Consider the following 23074-nt stretch of genomic DNA (forward strand, 5'->3'; position numbering starts at 1 on the left):
CAGAGAGCGGGTTTTGGAGACCCGTCACCCAATTGGCTGAAAGGACAGGGCGATCCTATTGGACGCCTAGGAGGAGGGGAAGGAGCTGCACGCTGGAAGCCGATGACGGAGGAGAGGACACAGAGCCGGGTCATGTGTCACTGGAGAAGATTTCCAATCACTTCCTGTCCCAGAGCTGAAACAGGAAGTTAGAAGAAATCCCTTCTAAGATCTGGGAATCCAGAGCTATGGTGCCCATTCATGAGCTCAATCATCTTCAGGAGAAAGATCTCCAGATTTCCATCCACCGGATTAAAGTGATACTAAAGTCTCGTTTTCTTTTTCAATTAAAAATAACAAACATTTTCTACTTACCTGCCCTGTGCAGTGGATTTACACAGAGCGGCCCCCGGATCCTCCTCTTCTCAGGGGCCCTCTTCGTTGTTCCTGGCTCCTCCCTCCTGTCGAGTGCCCCCCGCAGCAAGCAGCTTGATATGGGGGCACCCGAGCCGAGCCGCCCCTCTGTGTGTCCATTCAGACACAGAGCCCTGACCCGCCCCCTCTCTCCCCTGATTGGCTCCCACTGCTGTCAAGCAACGTAAGCTAGCCAATGGCACCGCTGCTGTGCCTCAGCCAATCAGGAGGGAGAGTTCCGGGCAGCCGAGCCTCTTCTACAACATTGCTGGATGGAGATGGGGCTCAGGTAAGTATTAGGGGGGGCTGCACACCGAAGGCTTTTATATCTTAATGCATTAAGATTAAAAAAAAGTCAGACTTTACAACCCCTTTAAAGTAGAACTTTAGGCAACACCCCCCCCCATTTTAGATAAATTAGGGGGGGGGGGGGGTTATACCTCCTGTAAGTTTTTTTTCTTTTTACATCTGTGTCCCACTGCGGAGATTTCCCTTCACTTCCTGTCCAATAGCCAAAAACAGGAAGTGAGGGGAAAATAACTCCGAAGCTAGGGAAGGGCCGGACCGGTGCCCCCATTGGAAGATTTGCCCTCTCTTTCTGTTCTGGTGACAACCCACAATATTGGGATTTTTCGTTCACTCTCGGTGATAACCATTAACAGGACAAATAGAGAGCGATAAATCTCCCTAATAGGGGAGCACAGACAGCAATAAAAACCTGACAGGGGGTCTAATCCCCTCTCCTCTCTATCCAAAACTAAAAATGGGGACCGGTGTCCCTGTTGGAAGATTTCCCCTCTCTTCCTGTTCTGGTGACAACCCACAATTTGGGGATTTTTCGTTCAGTCTCGGTGACAACCATTAACAGGACAAATAGATGGCGATGAATCTCCCTAAAAGGGGGGCACAGACCGCAATAAAAACCTGACAGGGGGTCTAATCCCCTCTCCTCTCTATCCAAAACACAAATAAAGCTTCACCTTTAGTGTATCTAAAGCCTGGATTTTTATATAAGGTTTGGATAGTCTGAGGAAGGGTTAGACCCCCTGCTGGGTGTTCACTGATGTCCATGTCCCCATTAGGGAGATTCCCAGTATTTGATGACGGTGGTCAGTTGGGACTAAAGGGAGCGGGGGAAATCGAAAATGCCGTGTCACCGGGGCAGAAGGTTAGGGGACACCTAAAAGGGGACTTGCCCCTCACTTCCTGTTGTGTCTCCTGAACAGGAAGTGAAGTGGAATCTCCCCAGTGGGGCACAGGCCAGCTAAATGGTGAGAAGGGAAGTGACAGACACTCTGAAATCCTCAATACAGACAGCAGGACGGAGAAGGGAAAGAACAAGGGGAGCCAAGGTGCTGCCATAACCCAGGAAGGGAATGAATAGAAGGAATCCTCTCCCAAACCTACATCCGGAGTCCAGCCTGCGCAGGGAGCTTCTGTCCGGGTGATCCCCGAATCCTCACACACACTGCACAAACACCGCCACCACACTCTACCAATCAGTGGACTCTGACAGCTGGAGGCGACTCTCGGGGCATTGTGGGTAATGTAGTTCCGCGAGCGGCTCAGTACAGCGCCTCTGAATGGACTCGTTCTACCAGGTGCACTGCCTCCCCCACAATGCACCGCGCACCCTCGCTCTCCAAAGGTGCGCCGCGCTCTGCTCGCTAGAGCCCGCGACTAGTTTTTGTTTTTTTGTTGTTTGGTACAGAGCGGTCTACGGCGCCGCCATTTTCTGTGAGCCAGCATTGATGGGTGACACTGCATATATATCACTATGGAGATTTTGCATCCTGTGTATATGCGGGTCCTGGTTACATAAGGATACTCGGCCCTGGGAGGTTTCTTGGAGGAGTTGGTTGAGCCTGGAATTCTCAATGGTTACAAAAACAAACAAACAAAAAAATTCCTCAGGGATGCTGCTTTAAAAGGGCACTTTTACCCCCTTCCTGCCCAGGCCAATTTTCAGCTTTCAGCGCGGTCACACTTTGAATGACAATTACGCTGTCATGCAACACTGTACACAAACAAAACTTTTATCATTTTGTCTTTTAGAGACAGATAGAGAATTCTTTTGGTGGTATTTAACCACAGCTGGGTTTTATATCTTTTGCTAAACAAACGTAAAAAGACCGAAACTTTTGAAAAAAAGAATTTTTTCTTAGTCTTTGTTATAAAATGTTGTAAATAAGTAATTTTTCTCCTTCACTGATGTGCTCTGATGAGGCTGCACTGATATGTGGCACTGATAGGTGGCAATGATATGCGGGCTGATGGGCATCACTGATGGGCACTGATATGTGGTACTGATAGGCGGCAATGATAGGCGGGCTGACAGGCATCACTGATGGTCACTGATAGGCTGCAACCAATGAGCACTGATATGCGGCAATAATAGGCGGCACTGATGGGCACTGATAGGCGGCAATGATAGGCGGGCTGACAGGCATCACTGATCGGCACTGATAGGCTGCACTGATATGTGGCACTGATAGGCAGCAATGATAGGTGGCAATAATATGCGGGCTGATAGGCATCACTGATGGGCACTGATAGGCTGCACTGATAGGCGGCAATGATAGGTGGCAATGATATGCAGGCTGATAGGCATCACTGATGGGCACTGATAGGCTGCACTGATATGTGGCACTGATAGGCGGCAATGATAGGTGGCAATGATATGCGGGCTGACAGGCATCACTGATGGGCATTGATAGGCTGCACTAATATGTGGCACTGATAGGCGGCAATGATAGACGGGCTGACAGGCATCACTGATGGTCACTGATAGGCTGCAACTGATGGGCACTGATAGGCGGCAATAATAAGCGGCACTGATGGGCACTGATGAGGCTGCACTGATATGCAGCAATGATAAGGGAACTGATAGGTGGCAGTGATAGGCGGGACTGATAGGCAGCATTGACAGGCATCACTGATGGGCACTGATTGGCAGCACTGTTGGGGCTGTACTGATAATCAAGACACTAATGATTGTCAATGCAGAGGTCCCCTGTGTGGATTTGCTGGTTTTCGGCTCTCCTATCCTCATGCGCTGTCAGCGTGAGGGGAGAACTGCCGATAACTGGCAAGTCCTGTTTACATCTGTGATCAGCTTTGATTGGACATAGCTGATCACGTGGTAAAGAGCTTCCGTGATTGGCTCTTTACCCCAATCTATGATCAGCTGCATCCGAAGGACGCAGCGATCACAGATCACTGCTGATGCACACCACGCCGCAGGCATATGACGGCTTCCCGGCAAAGTGCGGCCGTGCTGTAGCTGTCATTCGGCTTGCAAAGGGGTTAAAGGCAATGTTCACCTTTACCATAAAACTGCCTATGCAGATAAGTAAGGCCTGTAGATAAAAACAAACTGTGTAGCTCTGACCAAAGCTTAATAATGCCTTTGGCCCCATAATCTACAATAGTAGATTATGGGTCCCCCCAGGCAATCAGAGATTATGGGCCACACAGTATTCACACACACAGTATACAATCATACAGTATACACATACATGTACGCACAGTATACACAGACATGTTTCTATTGGCTGAGAAGGTACCTGGAGAGGTGGGGCAGCTATAATCTCGGGATTTTTAGACCAAAAGGATGTCGGTAAGGGATATTTCAGAGACAGATGTAAAAAAAACACAGATTTTTACATACTGTCCCTGGTTTTACCGAGGCTGGCAACCCTGATGGGGCCCCCTAGTGGCCCCGGGCCCTCGGGCAGTGCCCAAGTGGTTCAATGGTCAGTCCGCCCCTGTGTGAACCTATCCTCAGTGCTCCCTTTTTAAGAGTTCCCTCTCTTCCTGTTCTAGTGACAACCCAAAATTTGGGATTTTCTTTCACTTTTGCTGGAAACACTAAACAGGAAAAATAGAGAGGGGGAATCTCTCTAACGGGAGCACAGACAGCAATAGAAACCTGACAGGGGTTGTAAACCCTTTCCACATTATCCAAAGTTTTGCCTTTAAATATACTTTGTAGTTTTAGTTTTGCCTCGTCCTGGATGGAAAGCCACCATAAAAGACATGCTTCTGAAAATACCGCCTGCTTGGTTGTCAGGTTGATCCTCTGCTTTTAATACCCATGTGCAGATTAGTAGTTCTGACTTCACTTTCTGCATGCTTGATTCCGGTCAGTAGCAGTGGCGGCTGGTGGTAAATTTTCTGGGTGGGGGGGCGGCGGCAATCCACCCCCCAGTTTGGTTGGGCTACAGGCCCCCCCCTTCCCCAGTCGGTCGGTCACCAGCCCCGCACTTACCCCATCTAGGTCTCAGGCAGCGCTTCCTCCGGGGGGTGGCTTCCCTGCATCTCCTCCCACCTCAGCACCCAATAGGATCACTTCTCCTCTCGGCCAATCGGGTGACGGGTCTCAGGACCCGCTTCCTGATTGGCTGGGAGGAGATTTAGGAAGACAATAGTAAATATTCATTCGCTATTGTCACACAACTGGGTAGGCTCGGGGCGGAGCCCACCCATTTTTTAGACCAATTAGAGCCTCAGGCTCGAATCACGTGCTTCTAAAAAAAAACAAACAAAAAAAAAAACCCCAGCAACCTGCTAGTAGATTAAGGGATGGATTAGGGGGGCGGTTCACACATGTCCGGGGCTGCCCCGGTGCGGTTTCCAAAAGGGTCCTGTGCGTTTTTTGGTCTGCTTCAGGTGTGAATCAGGGACGTGCGGTGGGGTCAGTGGCTGGTGAGGCACTGGCTAGTATCAGAGTCCGGCTAACGTTAGTGTTTTTTTTTTTATACATGAAAAAAAAAATGCGTTTAAAAAAATTGCTGCGCAAATACTGTTTGCCATAAAAAGTTGCAACGACCACCATTTTATTCCCTGGGGCATCTGCTAAAAACAATATATATATAATGTTTGGGGGTTCTAAGTAAATTTCTAGCAAAAAAATTATGATTTTTACATGTAGGCAAGAAAAGTCAGAATTGGCCTGTAAGTACAGTAAGTCATATACAAATAATTATTATATATTGTTTTTAAGGTAATTTACTATATTTTCAAAATCTGTAATTTGTCCGTTAAGCAGGCGGCTTAACGGACAAATTACTGAAGTTTGAAGTTATAACTTCCAACCAGTAATTTCACAGTAAATAGATAAATAATTATGTTATAACATATAGTATATAAATATATGATTTGGCTTGAATATAACAGTGCCTTTTCAGCAGAATCAGTTTCTCCCTCTTAACTGTGTGAGAAAAACATGGGATTGGGGGTAAATCGTATACACATAAACACATATATTTCCTTGTAGTTAAAGGGGTTGTAAACCCTTTTTTTTTTTTTTTTCTTTTTAGATAACAAACATGGTATACTTACCTCCACTGTGCAGTTCATTTTGCACAGAGTGGCCCCAATCCACCTCTTCTAGGGTCCCCCAGCGGCAATGGCATAGTTGCCAACATTGCAAAAAATAAAATTTGGGACACTTTTTTGCATGTAGGCGGAACCTTGCTATAATTAGGGGGCGTGGCATTCTTTTGTAGGCGGGGCATACTGTAACAGAAAAATGCGGCGCGCGAAGTGCGATGCAGCGAAAAATGGGCGTGGTTTGAGCGGAATAGTGTGCGTGTCTTAAATGGGCGTGGCTCGGAAGGGGTGTAGTATGAGATGAATGAGGAATGGAGGGAGAAAGAAAGAAAGAAAGAAAGAAAGAAAGAAAGAAAGAAAGAAAGAAAGAAAGAAAGAGGGAGAGAAAGAAAAAGAAAGAGAGAAAGAAAAAGAAAGAGAGAAAGAAAAATAGAGAAAGAAAGAGGGATGGAGGGACAGCAGGCCCAGATCCTACACAACAATAGAAATATGTGTATTCCAGAAAGTTTAACAATCAGCAGATAAAGATACTCCAAATACCTGGTGTTAGCGCTTCAAACATCCCGGCACCATGATTGTTATGGTGTCAGGATGATTGAAGTGCATTATTTCTATTATTACATTGTAATATAGAATGAAATTATTTAACTCACCATAATGCAGAATCAGTGGGAACCCCGAGCGTGTCACCTGCCACGTCGCCTGCCACGTCGCCTGCCACCAGATGCCATAAGGTGTCCCCAGGCATTGCAGCTGAGTCCCCCCTTACATCAGGCATAGCAGCGGAGTCCCCCTTACATCAGGCATTGCCAGCGGAGTCCCCCCTTACATCAGACATTGCCAGCGGAATCCTCCCTTACATCAGGCATTGCAGCGGAGACCCCCCTTACATCAGACATTGCCAGCAGAGTCCCCCCTTACATCAGGCATTGCCAGCGGAGTCCCCCCTTACATCAGGCATTGCAGCGGAGTCCCCCCTTACATCAGGCATTGCAGCAGAGTCCTCCCTTACATCAGGCATTGCAGCGGAGTCCTCCCTTACATCAGACATTGCCAGCGGAGTCCCCTCTTACATCAGGCATTGCAGCGGAGTCCTTCTTTACATCAGGCATTGCCAGCGGAGTCCCCCCTTACATCAGTCATTGCAGCGGAGTCCTCCCTTACATCAGACATTGCAGCAGAGTCCCCCCTTACATCAGGCATTGCAGGGGAGTCCCCTCCTACATCAGGCATAGCAGCGGAGTCCCCTCCTACATCAGGCATAGCAGCGGAGTCCCCCCTTACATCAGGCATACCCAGCAGAATCCTGTCCTTACACCAGGCATCTCCCAATGGAGCCCCCCCTTTCCTTACAGATCAGGCATTCCCAGCAGTGCAGAATGGGACAAAATAGCCGGGTGGCTGCCAATAGCAATTGAGCTGCGGCGCCGCCCACCCCCGCCCCTTCCCACATCAGGTCACAGACAGAAGGCAGCGGGGCGGGAGGTGGGCGTTGCCACAGCTCAAATTCTATTGGCAGTCACCCGGCCATTACTAAATAGTAATTTGGCCTCCGGGAAAATGGCGACATTGTCTCCGTCGGCCACAGACCTCTAGCGGCGGGCGGCGGTGGCGAAAAAAAAAATATCGGTAAAATAAGAATTTCCTGGGACATTTCCCGGGAATGGCTAAATCCGGGAAAGGGGGCTAAATCCCGGGAATGTCCTGGGAAATTCGTGACAGTTGGCAAGTATGCGATGGTAGCTCCTCCCCGCATCGGGTGTCCATGTTGGAGAAGCGCTCTCCTTGGTGGACACCCGTGCGGGGCGCGCTCCCAAGCCCTGCTTTTGCATGTATTCACAGGACTCGGCCCCGCCCCCCGCTGCTCACGTCATTGGATTGATTGACTGCAGCCGGAGTCAATGGCTGCGCTGCTATCAATCTATCCAATCAGGACATGAGACACCAGCTAGAGTTGGTGTGCTCGTTCCCGGCTGGAGGAAGACAGCGTTCAGGTAAGTAAAATGGGGGGTTGGGGGGCTGCAGCACTACAGAACATACAATGCATTAAGGTGAAAAACCATGAGGGTTTACAACCCCTTTAAGAGGGATGGGCTGGAAGGGAGCATTTGTCTTTTAGACACATGCTGTCAGGGCTGGGCTCAGCCCTTCCTTCTCTAAGTTGGCCGCTCAGCTGTCGTCTAATTGCCAGCTCCCATCTCTCTCCACAGTGACTCAGCTGTTGCTGATATCCTGCTCGTCAGTCCTGCCTACTTAAGCCGTCCAGTCCAGAGGGTCTCTGCCTTCGCCTTGGTCAACATCACAGAAACTCACAGAATCACAGAAATCTCCTGCGATCCTGTTCAAGACTTGCTTTGCTGACATCCCTTCTGGCTCCAGATCCTGCTTGCTGTTCCACTACATTGATCCCTGACTTCTGGCTTGGCTGACTATCCGTTCCGGTTACTGAACTTTGGCTATGTTTTAACTACATTTGTTCTTTTTACTTTTATTATTAAACAGATGTGATTTAACTGTACTTCTGTCTTGTCCCGATTTCAGGGTTTCTGACACATGCCCCTTCTATGACACTGCAGTGAGAGGGGTGCCTCCACTGCAGCATTTTTATTGGACAGCTGGAACCAATGGTACTTTACCATTGGTCCAAGACTCCAAGCTGTCCATTGAGCTCAGTGCCTCTGACAAGAAGTGAGGAGAGGCACTGTGAACTCATCCTCTCAGTCTGCTGCAAACAGAGTGTGTCAGCTTGTATTTAAAGTGGCTGCTCTGTTTGTAGCTTCTGACAGGCTGCGCAAGGAGCCCCGTATGTCTGGAACCATAGGTTGTAGGATCCCCAAATTTACCAGTGGTGGGGTAGGACTTAGGCTACATACCCCCCAAATTTGGTGTCTCTGTGACCCCAGATCACCAAGCTATGACCCTCAAAGCTCCATTTTATTTATTTTTGCCTCCCCTGATGTCCCTGGTGTGAATTCAGGGGAAAATTTAGACCTGAATCGCACCTGAACCGGTGAACAGAAGCGCCCCGGACCCCAGGCATGAACCCGCAGCAACAGATATGCGAACCCAGCCTTACTCTCATCTCCATCACATAGGGGGAGATGTTCTGTACAGTCCACATAGATGAAATGAACCAGACTAATATTAATCATTGCACAAGAAAGTTGGGGTGGGACCTTTTTCTCTTTTCCAAAAATTAACAGCACCAATCCTGCATTGTCAAACCCGAACCTATCAAACTGCCTCCTCACCTGATGTGTAGTATCTAGGGATCAGCCTGTGATGGTGATTAGCACAGTACAGACACACGGTGCATGGAAGGCTTTTATTGCTACAGCTGTTGTATGCGTGCTATTTACAGAGATGCAGGAGGCCTGCACAGGGCAGGAGGGGACATTACGTTCATTTTTGCAGAGGCCGGGGTGATGTCCTAGGGGGGCCAAAACTGTACAATGCAGCAGATGTAATGATGTCAGATCATGTCCCACAAAATCGGGATTTATTTGTGGGTGTGCAGGCAATTCTTATCTGCAGGGGATTATTGCACAGAAATAGACAGCCACATGTCAGATTGGGAGCCGGGACTTCTCTACAACTTTCCTGGAACTCACTGAGACTCTACATTACATCAACAATTAAAAGAGAATTTCTGAATATATATTTATATACTGTACATCTGTTTGAGTCGGCCCTGTCTGGAACAGGAAATTGAATTGAATCCTCCCTCTCTCTATCAGTCCTCTGGCTTTTACTTCTGAGTTGCTGACCCAGAAAAAGTATGCAGATCAGGAGTCCTGGCTCTGTAAATTTAGAAGTTGCATACTTTTTGGGTTGGTAAAGTGGAACTTCACTTAAAAAAGAAAGTCCCACGTATTCTTCTTCTCTACCCCTCCTCTATCACTATTAGAAACGTTTCTCTTTTTTCTGGGAGCGGGTACCTATTTCTGACAGGTAATTGCTCCCACTCCGCAACCTCCCGAGACACGTCCCAGGTCCCAGGAAGCTGCGGGACCATTCAGAAAGTGCAGCGCATCCTGCGGGTATTCTTCTCCGTCTCATTCCCTTATGGGCATCAGACCTGATACGGGCCCTGAATCTCTCTGCTCCCTACTCAGGACTTCTTGTAGCCTCTTCATTGGATCTCAGGGGCGAACATCTTCCCTGGGGGCTGCTTCTCGGGGGGGAAACCTCTCAGGAAGGGGGAACCTCTCCTCCAAGGGCTGCTTCTCGGGGGAGACCTCTCAAGAGGGGGGAACCTCTCCTCCAAGGGCTGCTTCTCAGGGGAGACCTCTCGGGTGAGAACCTCCTGTACCAGACCACTGTTCCATAATTATATACAGTATCTCACAAAAGTGAGTACGCCCCTCACATTTTTGTAAATATTTTATTATATCTTTTCATGTGACAACACTGAAGAAATGACACTTTGTTACAATGTAAATTAGTGAGTGTACAGCTTGTATAATTGCTGTCCCCTCAAAATAACTCAACACACAGCCATTAATGTCTATTAATGTCATTAATTGCCAGCGGTTTAGACATTAATGGCTGTGTGTTGAGTTATTTTGAGGGGACAGCAATTATACAAGCTGTACACTCACTACTTTACATTGTAGCAAAGTGTCATTTCTTCAGTGTTGTCACATGAAAAGATAGAATAAAATATTTACAAAAATGTGAGGGGTGTACTGACTTTTGTGAGATACTGTATCTCAGGATTGATGGGCCAGACCCAGAGAAGAACCCACCAAAAGACCAAGGAACCGGGAAAGGCATTAACTCCTACCCTCCCTGCCAGAGCAGTACTTAATTGGCTATTTTAACCTGTTTACAAGCAGCCATGCAAAAATAAAATATCAGCTTTGGTTGAAGCTTCGGGTGTCAAGGGGATTGAAAGTTGGGCAGAATCCAAAGATATGAGTTCTCATCAAGAATAGGAATAGAAGGGAAATTCTCCAATGGAGACACTTCTTTTAGTCCTAACTGTGGAGAGATTGCCTCTCACATCTTGTTGTGTCTACAAGCATTTACTGGACAAGGTCCTTTAGCACCCAAGGTTAAATGCCAAAGTGTGCCCCCCGTGAGCTGTGAACTACTTCAGTGGTATAGACTACAGGTGCTGCCTTTTCTGCACCCCTTCTAATAAGGAACCCAAGGCAGCCGCCTCTTCTGCCTATCCCCCTTCCTGGACCTTCACTGGGCAAAAAGTGAAAAGAAATCTCTCCAATTAGACACAGATGGAAAACAAATGTGACGGGGGTTTAAAACTTTCAGTTCTCTATCCAAAATGAAAAGAAAACCTAATGACTTTAGATACACTTCATTTCTTCAAGCACCAGAGCATGCACTTAGCACTGACTGGGCTATTAATCGGAAAGTGAGTGGTTGCTGGCTCTGGTGTGTGCTTTGTATCGACGCGTCAAGGTACAATAGTTCATTCGCAGTAACAAGATAAAGAACAGATGTCCATGCTGGAAAAAAAAAGAACAGGTGCTCAGCATGTCAGAACTCTATCCAAGTGTGACATCAGTCCAAATGCCTCCATATTAGCCTTAGATTCCGGACGCTGTTTATTATTAAACCTTTCCTATATGCATTTCTATATTTGCTGTGCATCTGTTTTGCTGAACAATTTGTAACTGGTAAGTATTCTTCCAGGGCCGTCTTTAATATAGACTGGACCCTGGGCAAACATTTTTTTGGGCCCCCTCTTTTATGTAAGTTCACTCTCCACCTGCTCTGAGACATACAATAAATAGCAGCTAGACTCAAAATCAGTTTACTGAATCAGATCAGGCAGCGATTGTGATTAGTTTCCGGAGGTTACAGTGTATCATTACCGCTCACTGACTGGTTGCTAGAGGTTACAGCACACATTATGACTCACTGTTTATTTTCTAGAGGGTTACAGCACATGACTTCTGCTTGTTGATTGGTTGCTAGAGTATACTGTACATCAATTCTGCTCACTAATTGGTTGCTAGAGGTTACTGCACATTATTACTGCTCACTGATTGGTTCCTAGAGTTTACTGCATATCCTTACCGCTCAATGATTGCATAGTTGCCAACATTGCAAAAAAAAAAGTGGGACACTTTTTTGGCTGTAGGCGGAGCCGTATAATAATTAGGGGGCGGGGCATGCATTTGTAGGCATGGCCTAGCAAAATAAATCTGTGGCGAAAATGGGCGTGGTTTACGTGAAACAGTGGGCGTGGCTTAAATGGGCGTGGCTCAAAGGGGGTGTGGTTAGTGTCTGAGATGAATAAGGGATGGAGAGGGAAAGGGGGAGAGAGGAATGAAGGGACAGCAGCCCCAGATCCTACACAACAATAGAAATATGTGTATTCTAGAAAGTTTAACAATCAGCAGATAAAGATACTCCAAACACCTGGTGTTAGCGCTTCAATCATCCCGACACCATGATTGTTATGGTGTCAGGGTGATTGAAGCGCATTATTTCTACTATTACTATTGTAATATAAAATGAAATCATTCAACTCACCATAATGCCGAATCAGTGGGATCTCTGAGCGTGTCACCTGCCACGTCGCCTGCCACCAGCAAAGTCCTTCCTTGCATCAGGTGCCCCCAGCAGAGTCTGTCCTTGCATCAGGTGTCCCCAGCAGAGTCCGTCCTTGCATCAGGGGTCCCCAGCAGAGTCTGTCCTTGCATCAGGTGCCCCCAGCAGAGTCCCTCCTTGCATCAGGTGCCCCCAGCAGAGTCAGTCTTTACACCAGTGTTCCCAGCCTCAGTACTTAAATCAGTGTCCCAGGCAGAGCCATAGTTACCCCCCCTGTACATAGTTACCCCTCTCCCCCTAGTTACCCCCTGTACATAATTACCATCCTGTGCATAGTTACCCCCCCCTTACATAGTATCCCCCCTGTACATAGTTCCCCCCTGTACATAGTAACCCCTCCTGTACATAGTTAAGCCCCCCTCCTGTAAATAGTTAACCCCCTCCTGTAAATAGTTAACCCCCCTCCTGTATATAGTTAACCCATCCCTCTCCTGTACATAGTTAACCCTCCCCCCTCCCGTATATAGTTAACCCCCCTCCTGTATATAGTTAACTCTCCCCCTCCTGTATATAGTTAACCCTTCCCCTTCTGTATATAGTTAACCCCCCTCCTCTATATAGTTAACCCTCCCCCTCCTGTATATAGTTAACCCTCCCCCCTCCTGTATATAGTTAACCCCCCTCCTGTATATAGTTAACCCTCCCCCTCCTGTATATAGTTAACCCCACTCCTCCTGTATATAGCTAACCCCCCCTCCTCCTGTATATAGCTAACCCCCCCTCCTGTATATACATAACCCCCCTCCTCCTGTATATAGTTACCCCCCCCCCCCCGTACATTAAAGTTAAATTGCTGCAGAGACAAGAGCCAGTGGCGTCACTACAGCTGGTGTCACCCGGTGCAAAAAAAATTGAAAAAAATTGTTGTCACCCCCCCTCCACCAACTATGGTCCCCCTTCAGTACAGACCCCCCTCCCTCAGTAAAGACCCCCCCCCACTAAGTACAGACCGCCCCTCCAGCAGTATAGATCCTCCTCCCTCAGTACAGACCCCCCCCCACTAAGTACAGACCCCCTCCATCAGTTTAGACCCCCCTCATCAGTATAGACCCACTCAGTACAGACCCCTCTCAGTGTGGTTCCCCCATCTATCAGTATAGACCCCCTCAGTGCAGACCCCCCTCCAGTGCAGACCCCCCTCCATCAGTGCAGACACCCTCAGTGCAGATCCCCCTCCATCAGTGCAGATCCCCCCTCCATCCGTGCAGACCCCCCTCCATCAGTGCAGCCCCCCCCCCATCAGTGCAGACCCCCTCAGTGCAGATCCCCCTCCATCAGTGCAGATCCCCCCTCCATCCATGCAGACCCCCCTCCATCAGTGCAGACCCCCCTCCATCAGTGCAGACCCCTTCAGTGCAGATCCCCCTCCATCACTGCAGATCCCCCTCCATCAGTGCAGACCCCCCTCAGTGCAAATCCCCTCAATGCAGATCCCCCTCCATCAGTGCAGATCCCCCTCCATCAGTGCAGATCCCCCTCCACCAGTGCAGACCCCCTCAGTGCAGATCTCCCTCCATCGGTGCAGATCCCCCTCTATCAGTGCAGATCCCCCTCCATCAGTGCAGACCCCCTCAGTGCAGACCCCCTCAGTGCAGATCCCCCTCCATCAGTGCAGACCCCCTCAGTTCAGACTCCCCTTCATCAGTGCAGACCCCCCTCTATCAGTGCCAGTGCAGACCCTCCCCTCTTATAACGCCCCCCAGCACATGTCCATTAGAGCAGAATGGAGCACTATGTGAAAATGCAATGGGACTGACTGGCAGCACTACGGCCCCTGGGAGGAACTTGTACATTTCCTTTTGTTGCTGTGCTGCAGATACTCGCTCTGCCCTTCCACCTCCATAGCGGCATTTCCTCTCTCTTGACGGGCCGATTGTGTTTGTGCTGTGTCTGGCCGCCGGCGCCGTGTGTTCAGTGGAGAGGGGAGGGGCCGATCCGTGCAGCTAAAGAAGCCGATTCATTGGCTGCACAGATCGAGCCCCCTTCCTCTCTCCACTGAACACTAGGGGGAAGATCTAGCGGCGGCGCCGGCGGCCATTTTGCTGGAGCCAGCTGCTCAGAAAATAAAATAAAAACCAAACATTCCCGATTTTCCCGAAAATCCCGATTCGGGACAGCCTCCAATCGGGACGAGGGTCCCAAAATCGGGATTGTCCCGGGAAAATCGGGACTGTTGGCAACTATGTGATTGGTTGGAAAAGGTTAGTGCACAGCATTACTGCTCACTGATTGATTGCTAAAGGTTACAGCACATCTCCTCACTGCCTGCACACCATGGACTGGGGAGGTGAGGGGACCATTAATTGTTAATGACACCCTCATGCATCAGCTGTGATGTGCGTATTTGTGAGCACAGTTGTAGGCAGGACTTTCCAGCATGCTCCTTTACCTGCCCAGTGGGCAGCATTCAGCAGAAGTGATGGTAGATATGACCTCAGGGGGACATGATATACAAATGAATGCCGCCTCTATTTACATATCAATGCAACGGTTCCTGACTTTTTGCATATTAATGCCGTCGCTATTTACATATCAATGCAGGTTATTTACATGTAAACACAGAGTCTGCAAGGGAGTCATCTGTACATGGCAATAGGGCAGAGCAGAGATATCAGGACACAGCACGGGACTAAAACTTCAAGGGATAAGTGAATTTAAACTGGGATAGTTGGCAAGTATGAGGCAGCTGCTTTGGGCCCCACAACAATGATGGAGCCCAGGGAAGCTGCCCCTTTTTCCCTGCCTTAAAAACGGTCCTGCATACTCCCCAACTTTGTGAGATGAGAAAGAGAGACACTTTGTAACACAATGTATGTAGGTAAAGGACCCATCCCTGCCACGCCCTAAGTTAGGTGGAACATGAAGAATTATTAGGTAAAATGTTGACTAAACCCACAGGGGCTGTTCTTGGATCCGTAAATCATGTAACAGGGGGTTACTTTACCTTGAGGTTTGTTTTGCCCAATTGGGAAAGAGTCAAGTGAAACCAAGATACTAGGGGAAGAGAGATTGCTTTACAGAGGTGTAGCAACTTAGAGAAAGAGAGAGGGCTTTACAGAGGGAAGAATGAAGATGTAAAGGTGTTGCGACTTAGGGGAAGAGAAAGGGTTTTACAGAGAGGAAGAACGAAGATGTAGATTTGTAGCAACAGGGAGAGCACCTTCTCCAAGGAATCCTCATAGCAGGGATCTGAGGCCTTCATAGCAGGGAAGCAGCTATGACATGGTATGATTGAGCACCGCAGCCCCCTCTTGATTCCTGTTGCTGGGAACAAAATGCAAATGAACTGTGAGTTCCTGAGCTGGGTTTGCACAATTACCCTATTCTGGAACTTTATACTACCAATTTGGAATGCCAATGTACCATCTATTGTATATGGATTGTATTATGGAGTATTGTACCATGTTCTTGCAACTCTCGCCTTCATTTAAAGTTCAGTAGAAGTTGGCTGCCTTTGAGCTGGGAGCAATTGATTAAAGGCTGCAAGTAGTCAGGCACCACAGTAAAGTCCTACAATGTGCTGAACTATAACAGAAATGATTTTACACCAAAGCTCAGCCTGTTGCAGCCGGTTCAGGATAGGAGTAGTTGTGGTCAGTTGTGGTGGATCAGTGATCAGGTTCCTCCTGGGCACCTGTGTTACATTGGCCTCAGATATGTGGTGGTGACCTCAGCAGAATTAGACCTGTAACCACACAACCGGGAAGCCTCTGTATTAAAAGAACTGGATATTCATATCTAGGCCTATGGCTTAATATGTGGGACCTGTAAAGTGTCTGTACTTTTTCTAAACAGCGCATTCTTTTATTCCTTTTTCCTGGGTTAAGAGGTTTTCTTCCCAATTTTTTTGTTTTTATTTTTTTCTATTTCCCACTGTTCCCTCTTTTCCTTGATATTGGGGAAAGGGATATGGCCTATTAACATGTCACATTTACATCTTAGATGAAATATTTTCATTTATGTTTGACTATGTAAGATACAACATGCTCACAAAAAGATTGTACATGTATTGTTTATAAATTCAAGTATATTTGTTGTTTACCAAAAACAGACATACTCTTTGGATTTATATTGATCCTTTAATAAAATGCATATTAAATGTTGAGTACATGTTTAGGCCACGTATTTTGTATTGTTTGCTTTTTTTCATGTTCTATATGAAAAATTCAATAAAAAAAGATCTGTTAAAAAAACAAGTGTGGTGTTTCGGCCCGCTGTCCCTGAAAAGCTGTAGTCATGTGGACCCACTCCAGGTCCGGAAACTTGTGGACGGGTGTAGCGCGGTGCGGTGGCAGTAAACACACACAGTCCGGTTGCAGGAACAGAACTTGTATTGAAGATGTAGAGTTTAGCAATATACAACAAGCCAAGTAGACACCCAACTGGGGACACTCATGGGATATGACTGCAGTGTTTAGTGGTGCAGGTCTGGAGGTTCTGACAGCGTCTGTCTTGAGGGGCGGATTGCGGTCTGGCCGGTCCGGACCCAAGCGGGGAGGTTTCCAGGAAGGATAGCGTGACCTATCCTTTCCCTACCAATCTGGAACCTCTCCCTAGCGCAGTGGTTCTCAACTCCTGTCCTAACTGGCCAGAGTATAAGGCCCCATTCACACTTGCACTACTTGTTCTGTGACATGGGACTGCAAAGTTGCATGACAAGTCATACCCTATGATTTCCAATGAATACCGTTCATATCTGTGCGACTTCAAGTCACACCGACTTCAAAGTAGTCCCTGCACTACTTTGGTCTGACTTTGAAGCAAGTTGAGGTCCATAGACCTCAAGTTTACACAGGCATTCCCTGAAATCGCGTCAAAATTTCATTAAAAAATCACGCCGAAATTGTGCGAATTTGAAGTTGCCTTAGTGTGAAAGAGGCCTTACCTTGGGGAGATGCAGACTAAAATACTGCAATCACTGAGCAGCAAATTATATCACCTGTGGTGTATTTCAGTTATCTTGCAAACCTGGCCTGTTAGTAGGTCCTGAGGACAGGAGTTGGGAACCACTGCCCTAGCACTATACACGTCTCTGTCAGATGAGTGACCTGTCCCTACATTATCCCATAGCTCCCAACTCTCCCGGATTTCGAGGGACTGTCCCTGGTTTGGAACAAAGTCCCTCTGTCCCTCTATCCTCCTCATTTGTCCCTCATTTTGGTCTGATCTATATAGTTATATATAAAATGCACTATTTATCATTCAAAAAGTGTTTCATAGTGCTAAACCTTTCATCCAAATTCTAAATTGCTGCATTTGTAAATTTCAAAAGTCAGTATAAAGGAATAGTAGTGGTAAAAAAAAAACAGAAAAAAAGAAACGCACTTGTGGGTTTAACGAATATTTGTTTTGTTTAATTCTCTTTTAAGGGGGTGTGGCAGGGGTGTGTCCTTTACCTACGTACTTTTGCTAATAGGTGTCCCTTGTTCCCATCTCAAAAAGTTGGAAGGTATGCTATCCACGTGCAAAATACACGCCAATCCCAGAAGCAAGGTAGACGACAGTTGTGTAGAAACGCGTCGGATTGGAGAGTACTTGCAACGCCATTTGAGCTAGTTGGCAGATTGACACCGCCACTAGAGATATTATTCATGCTGGAATTTTTTAACCTCTATGTAAGTGTATTTATACAATTTTTTTAAATAAAATTGGCTGATTTACATTATGATGCTCCTCCCTTTTCATATATGATCTTTTGAACACATGGAGCTCATCCTTGCAAGTGTATCAAGACATGCTGTTTGAAATCTCCACACCTGTGATCATTCCGGCACAAGCTTCCTTGATCCCTGTAATAGGGATCCATCAAATCTGGTAAGAGGCCACTCTTTTTTCTTGTGGATGGAACACTTTGCCATTTTTCTTGAACACTGGTAGTCACGGAGTTGAATACATTTTCCACTCGTCACACTTTTCATTAAGTGTTTGAATTCACTTATGGACTTGAGTTTTCAATTTTATTAACAATCTTTTGTATATTGATATTTGATTGATGTACTTGTTGTGGTAATTTGCTATTTTGCATCACTAATTTGTGATCATTGTTTGTTCATACACTGACCCAATTTTTAAGTTTGAACACTTAGGTCAAATCCTTGATTTATTCACTTTATTTTGTTTATCATTACATCAGTTCACTATTTAAAGGAACAGTGCACCATTAGTCATTTTTAAATAGACTCTGTCTGATGGCCTCCAGAGTCACATGGGCTGCCAGCATCCAACCAGATCTCTGCCCCAGTGACCCAGGAAACCATAGAGGAACCATGTTCCTCTCAACTTCCTCTCCCTCTGCAATGTCGCTGTGGATGAGTGCCACCTGCAGTGGAGCAAATAGACTGCACCTGCCTACAAGCTCTTTAAAGAACCCAGGTGCTAGAGGGGCCTCCAGACCAAAAAAGGTGAGGAGGGACAGAGGGATTCAGTTCTAAGAGAGTGACAGTCCAGCTGAAGGACTTTTGAGAGCTTTGCTTTTATGGGTAGTTAGCCTTAATCATAGTGTTTATATAAACTGGTAACTACACTGTCTCTGCATTGCAGTCACATTGTGCTTGTGTGCTTTCCACCACCACCACCACCAAGCTTTATGGTTTGTGTAATCCCACTGAAAGAACTTAGTCACAAGAATTATATGAGAGGTGTCATTGCTGTTCGCTTTCTGGGGATGCTACCTGCCTGGTTGTCATGTTGACCCTCTAGCTGCAGTGCTTTGACAAAGAGCAAGTTTGCATATCAAGAGGTCCTATCTAAAGCCCAACTCCAGTTAAACCTCTTTTATTTAGCTTTCGGTAGACATGGCGAAAGAAATCACCTATGTTAAATTTTCATTGCTGTCTGTGACGCTGTTGGAGTTGGAGAGATATCTGTGACAGCTGAACAAGAAATAAGGGCAATGGTTACATAGTTACATAGTTAGTCAGGTTGAAAAAAGACACAAGTCCATCCAGTTCAACCTTAAAAACAATATATAAATACAATAAAAAATATTGTACAATCCAATATACCCAATTTTATACCCTCAGTTGATCCAGAGGAAAGCAAAAAACCCCAGCAGAGCATGTTCCAATTTGCTACAGCCGGGGAAAAAATTCCTTCCTGATCCCCCAAGAGGCAATCGGATTTTTCCTGGATCAACTTTACCTATAAATGTCAGTACCCAGTTATATTATGTACATTTAGGAAAGTATCCAGGCCTTTCTTAAAGCAATCTACTGAGCTGGCCAGAACCACCTCTGGAGGGGGTCTATTCCACATTTTCACAGCTCTTACATTCTTTCCTGAAGAAACCTTTGCGTATTTGGAGATGAAATCTCTTTTCCTCTAGACGTAAAGAGTGCCCCTGTGTCCTCTGGGTTGACCGTAAAGAGATTAACTCAACACTAACAGGGCCGGATTTCCCCAAGGCCACCGAGGCCAGGCCTCGGGTGGCAGTGGTGCAGGGGCAGCGCCGCTAGGATTGCCACCTGTCCGGTTTTGGACACATGTGCCCGGTTTTGAAGCCGCCTGAAATCCGGGCACATATAGCAGCAGTTCAGCATCCCGATTCCCGTGCCATCACTGTTACACATTTATTACTGCCTGTGCGCCCCGCATCCAAACTGAGCTCAGCGATGGGCAGCGATTGGCTGAATAGGTCACGTGCGGGCGGCGGACACGAGAGTCTGTGATTGCTCACATGTGGAGTCAGGGCTGGACTGTGGGTGATAGCGGCCACCTGGAGTCCCGCCTTCTTGCCTGGTGTGTGCTCTGCTGTGTCTCCTGGAGTCCTCACTGAGGTATCTTTCTCATCTGCCCTATCGCCCCCCTCTGTCAGCATCCCGCTCTCTGTAAGCCACTCCCCCTCTGTAAGCCACTCCCCGTATGTCAGCTCCCCTCCCTGTCAGCTACCCCCCTCTGTCAGTTACCCCCCCTCTGTCAGTTACCCCCCTCTGTCAGTTACCCCCCTGTAGAATAATTATATTAATTTGGCTTTATAATCAAGATCTGTAAGTATGCAGTCTGGGTTCCCTTTTATGCTTTGACTTTGAAAAAGCTCATTCAGCTCAGCATAAGACAAATCTTGAAATAGCTAGGTTGTGTGCATGTCATTTTTGTAACAGTTGTTCTACATGTGCTGAGTTAATGACTAAGGTCAGTAGGTCAGTGATTTCACAGATAAGAATATACTCAGTATATCTGTCATAAACTTTATTGTAAAGATCTTTTTAAAGGTAAAAACATATTATCCATAATATAGTTAGTTATTTGATATAGTTATTTAATTAGTTAGTTAGATTGAGTTTGTGTGAAGTAGTATATATTTATATATGTATCCAATTATAGTTTAATATGCATTTGTAAGATTTGGTACAGAATTGCATTTCTGTAGCTTAAAGGATATCCATTACAAGAATTCGGCCATTTGGAAAGGTCATTCACCTTGAGTTTTTTATAAGAAACTGTTGTGTGTTACTGACAATCAAAGAGGTTTAAGAGACGTGTCAGCTGTTGGCAAAGAGAATATTTAGAATAATCACGAATATGATCATTTCATTTTTAGTTCTAGCCGTATATGGCTATGACTTTAGTCTGCTGACTAGTTGATTTGAAATAGTATAAAAACAGAGTGACACTTCACTACGACACACAACACACGTCCTTCACTCACACACACAGAAGGACTTCACTGCTTTTTCACACATACAAGAGGAAGGACACACGCATCCTTATACTACAGAAGACGTTTTGTTTACATTAGGCCTATACACAGCCTACGTCACAAACAGCTGCTAGAGCAGACACCTCTCTGACATAGAAAAGCACCAACGGAGCTGAGACATGTCTTGAACCTTCTTGATACAAGTTTTTGTTCCTGTTATTTTTGTTTTACTACATCAAGCTGTAAGAAGAATTTAACTTTGTATATATTTTCAAGTTGTTGCCAAGTGTGACCAAATAAACTCACACTTTGTTTTAAGACAGCCTGGCTACTGAACTTTGGAACAAAACGCCTAAGACACTGTTGACATAACACGTGTCTGTGAGAAGAGAAGGTTTTTACACCCTCTCCACATTTTTACATTGGCGATTGCCAGCCAGTCCAGTTTTTTTCCCTGCTCCTTGACAAAGGGGGGAGACTCACACATTTTTCATGATTGATCAAGTCTTGGGAAAAAACGATCAAAGAACCTAGAAAGCGGCGTTTGTGTTCCATCAGACAAGGATGCAAGGTCCAAGGAACTGAGCCAGCTAAAGACGAGAAATTCTTCTAAATAAGATATGGCATCTGATAATCAAATATGGAGGAACAAGCAGCTCCAAGAAGAAACTAAGTAAAGAACCTAGACGGAGGCGTTTGCGTCAGATGTGGACAACAGTTCAATAAAAGTCGCGGGTGAGTTTTTCTATGTCTGTTTTCTCACCTCTAGCCAAAGTTTGTAACTTTGAAGAAAAAAAAAAAAAAAGGAAGACCCAGCCTATGAAGTTGATTGACAAGGCCATTTGGACGGTATGCTTCAAGCTATGGTTGGAAATCCAAGACTTTGTGAAAACGTAACGTTACGTACGTGAAGATTTCTGCTAAGGTTAGTTCCTAAGAACTGAGACTTCACGTTATTTGAAAAAGCTACCATTGAGGTACAACAGGCAAATGTATGTACTATTTGGTAAGCTAAGATGAAAGTCGGATTTTGATGTTTGAAGATGGAAAGTCCAAGAAGCAGGCAAAGAAAAATCAACAGGCAAGTACACTAAAGCACACTAAAGCACACTACAGCACACAATACAAGGAACAAGGCAAAAAGCTACAAGAAAATGATTCTTCCAAGAAAAAGCAACAAACGAAAGAAAGAAAACGCAACGAAAGAAAGAAAACGCAACAAACGAAAGAAAAAGCAACAAACTAAAGAAAAGGCAACGAACAACAAATTTAAAGGACATTATTCATCTCTTGTTTTTTTTAAGTGCACACAAGGACTATCATACTAAACAAGTGGTGAGTGTGTTTGTTTATATAAAAGGGTAACATGGGATGGTTAACATCTCAAGGCTCAGAAGTATTTTCCTGTACCATCAGGAATACATGCAGTAGTAAGGTAATTAATTCATTCCAGAGTGTAAAGAAGTTATTTAATAAGGAAACTAAGTTTAATGCTGCATGTAAATGTTTATGAATATTTTAGCCCTGAACAACAGAAAATGTGTGTTATTACACGTGGTCATTTTAAACACATATATAGGGGGCAGAAAAAAAAAAGTTTTCAGAGAAAAAGTATTGATTAAGATTGTGGAAAGAACTGTATGAAATTGAGATTATGGAAAAAACATGGTGTTTAGTGTCTTACAAAAATCCTATAGATTTGGTTGTAGGAAATAATAAGTTAAGGATTGAACAATTTTTACAAAAATTCCAAACTTGGATTTGGTTATTAAATTAAAAGTAGTAGATTGTTCTAATTTATTTAAAACTACCCAGAGAAAATATAAAAATATGAAAGTTTTGTTCAATCTAAAAAAATTGTAAAAATAGCAATTGTTAATAGTCTTTGTAAATTAGTATTTCTGGTAAAAGTAAGGACTTTGATTGATGGAGGAGTTTTCTCAGGGAAAAGGCCTATCACAGTTTTTGGGCAGGACCCAATCTGTGAGTTTCACGAGATTTTCCTCTAAACAATTTTTTTGTCATTACTATAATCAGAAAAGTCATATAACGTAGTGTACATGATTTTTGGCAGATGTACAAACAAAATATGTTTAAAAAGTGTTAAAAAGGTTAAACATTTTAAAA

At 45.6% G+C, this 23074-nt stretch overlaps 1 protein-coding gene across 3 annotated transcripts in view; it reads right to left on the reverse strand.

Annotated features, from left to right (window-relative positions):
• The window catches only part of ACP6 (acid phosphatase 6, lysophosphatidic), a 96077-nt gene extending 83585 nt beyond the window's left edge, over positions 1-12492 (reverse strand). The window contains exon 1 of one of the 3 annotated variants that reach the window (XM_073617295.1): positions 12232-12492. In XM_073617295.1, coding sequence (XP_073473396.1) covers positions 12232-12234 — 3 coding nt within the window. In that variant the 5' untranslated portion in view covers positions 12235-12492. Of the gene's footprint in view, positions 1-1800; positions 2010-12231 lie in introns of those variants that run through there. The other 2 variants (XM_073617294.1, XM_073617296.1) reach the window with 2 other exon arrangements.
• Positions 12493-23074: the final 10582 nt, after the last annotated feature.

The sequence above is a fragment of the Aquarana catesbeiana genome, linkage group LG02 (assembly GCF_042186555.1).
Source record: "Aquarana catesbeiana isolate 2022-GZ linkage group LG02, ASM4218655v1, whole genome shotgun sequence".
Lineage (NCBI taxonomy): Eukaryota > Metazoa > Chordata > Amphibia > Anura > Ranidae > Aquarana > Aquarana catesbeiana.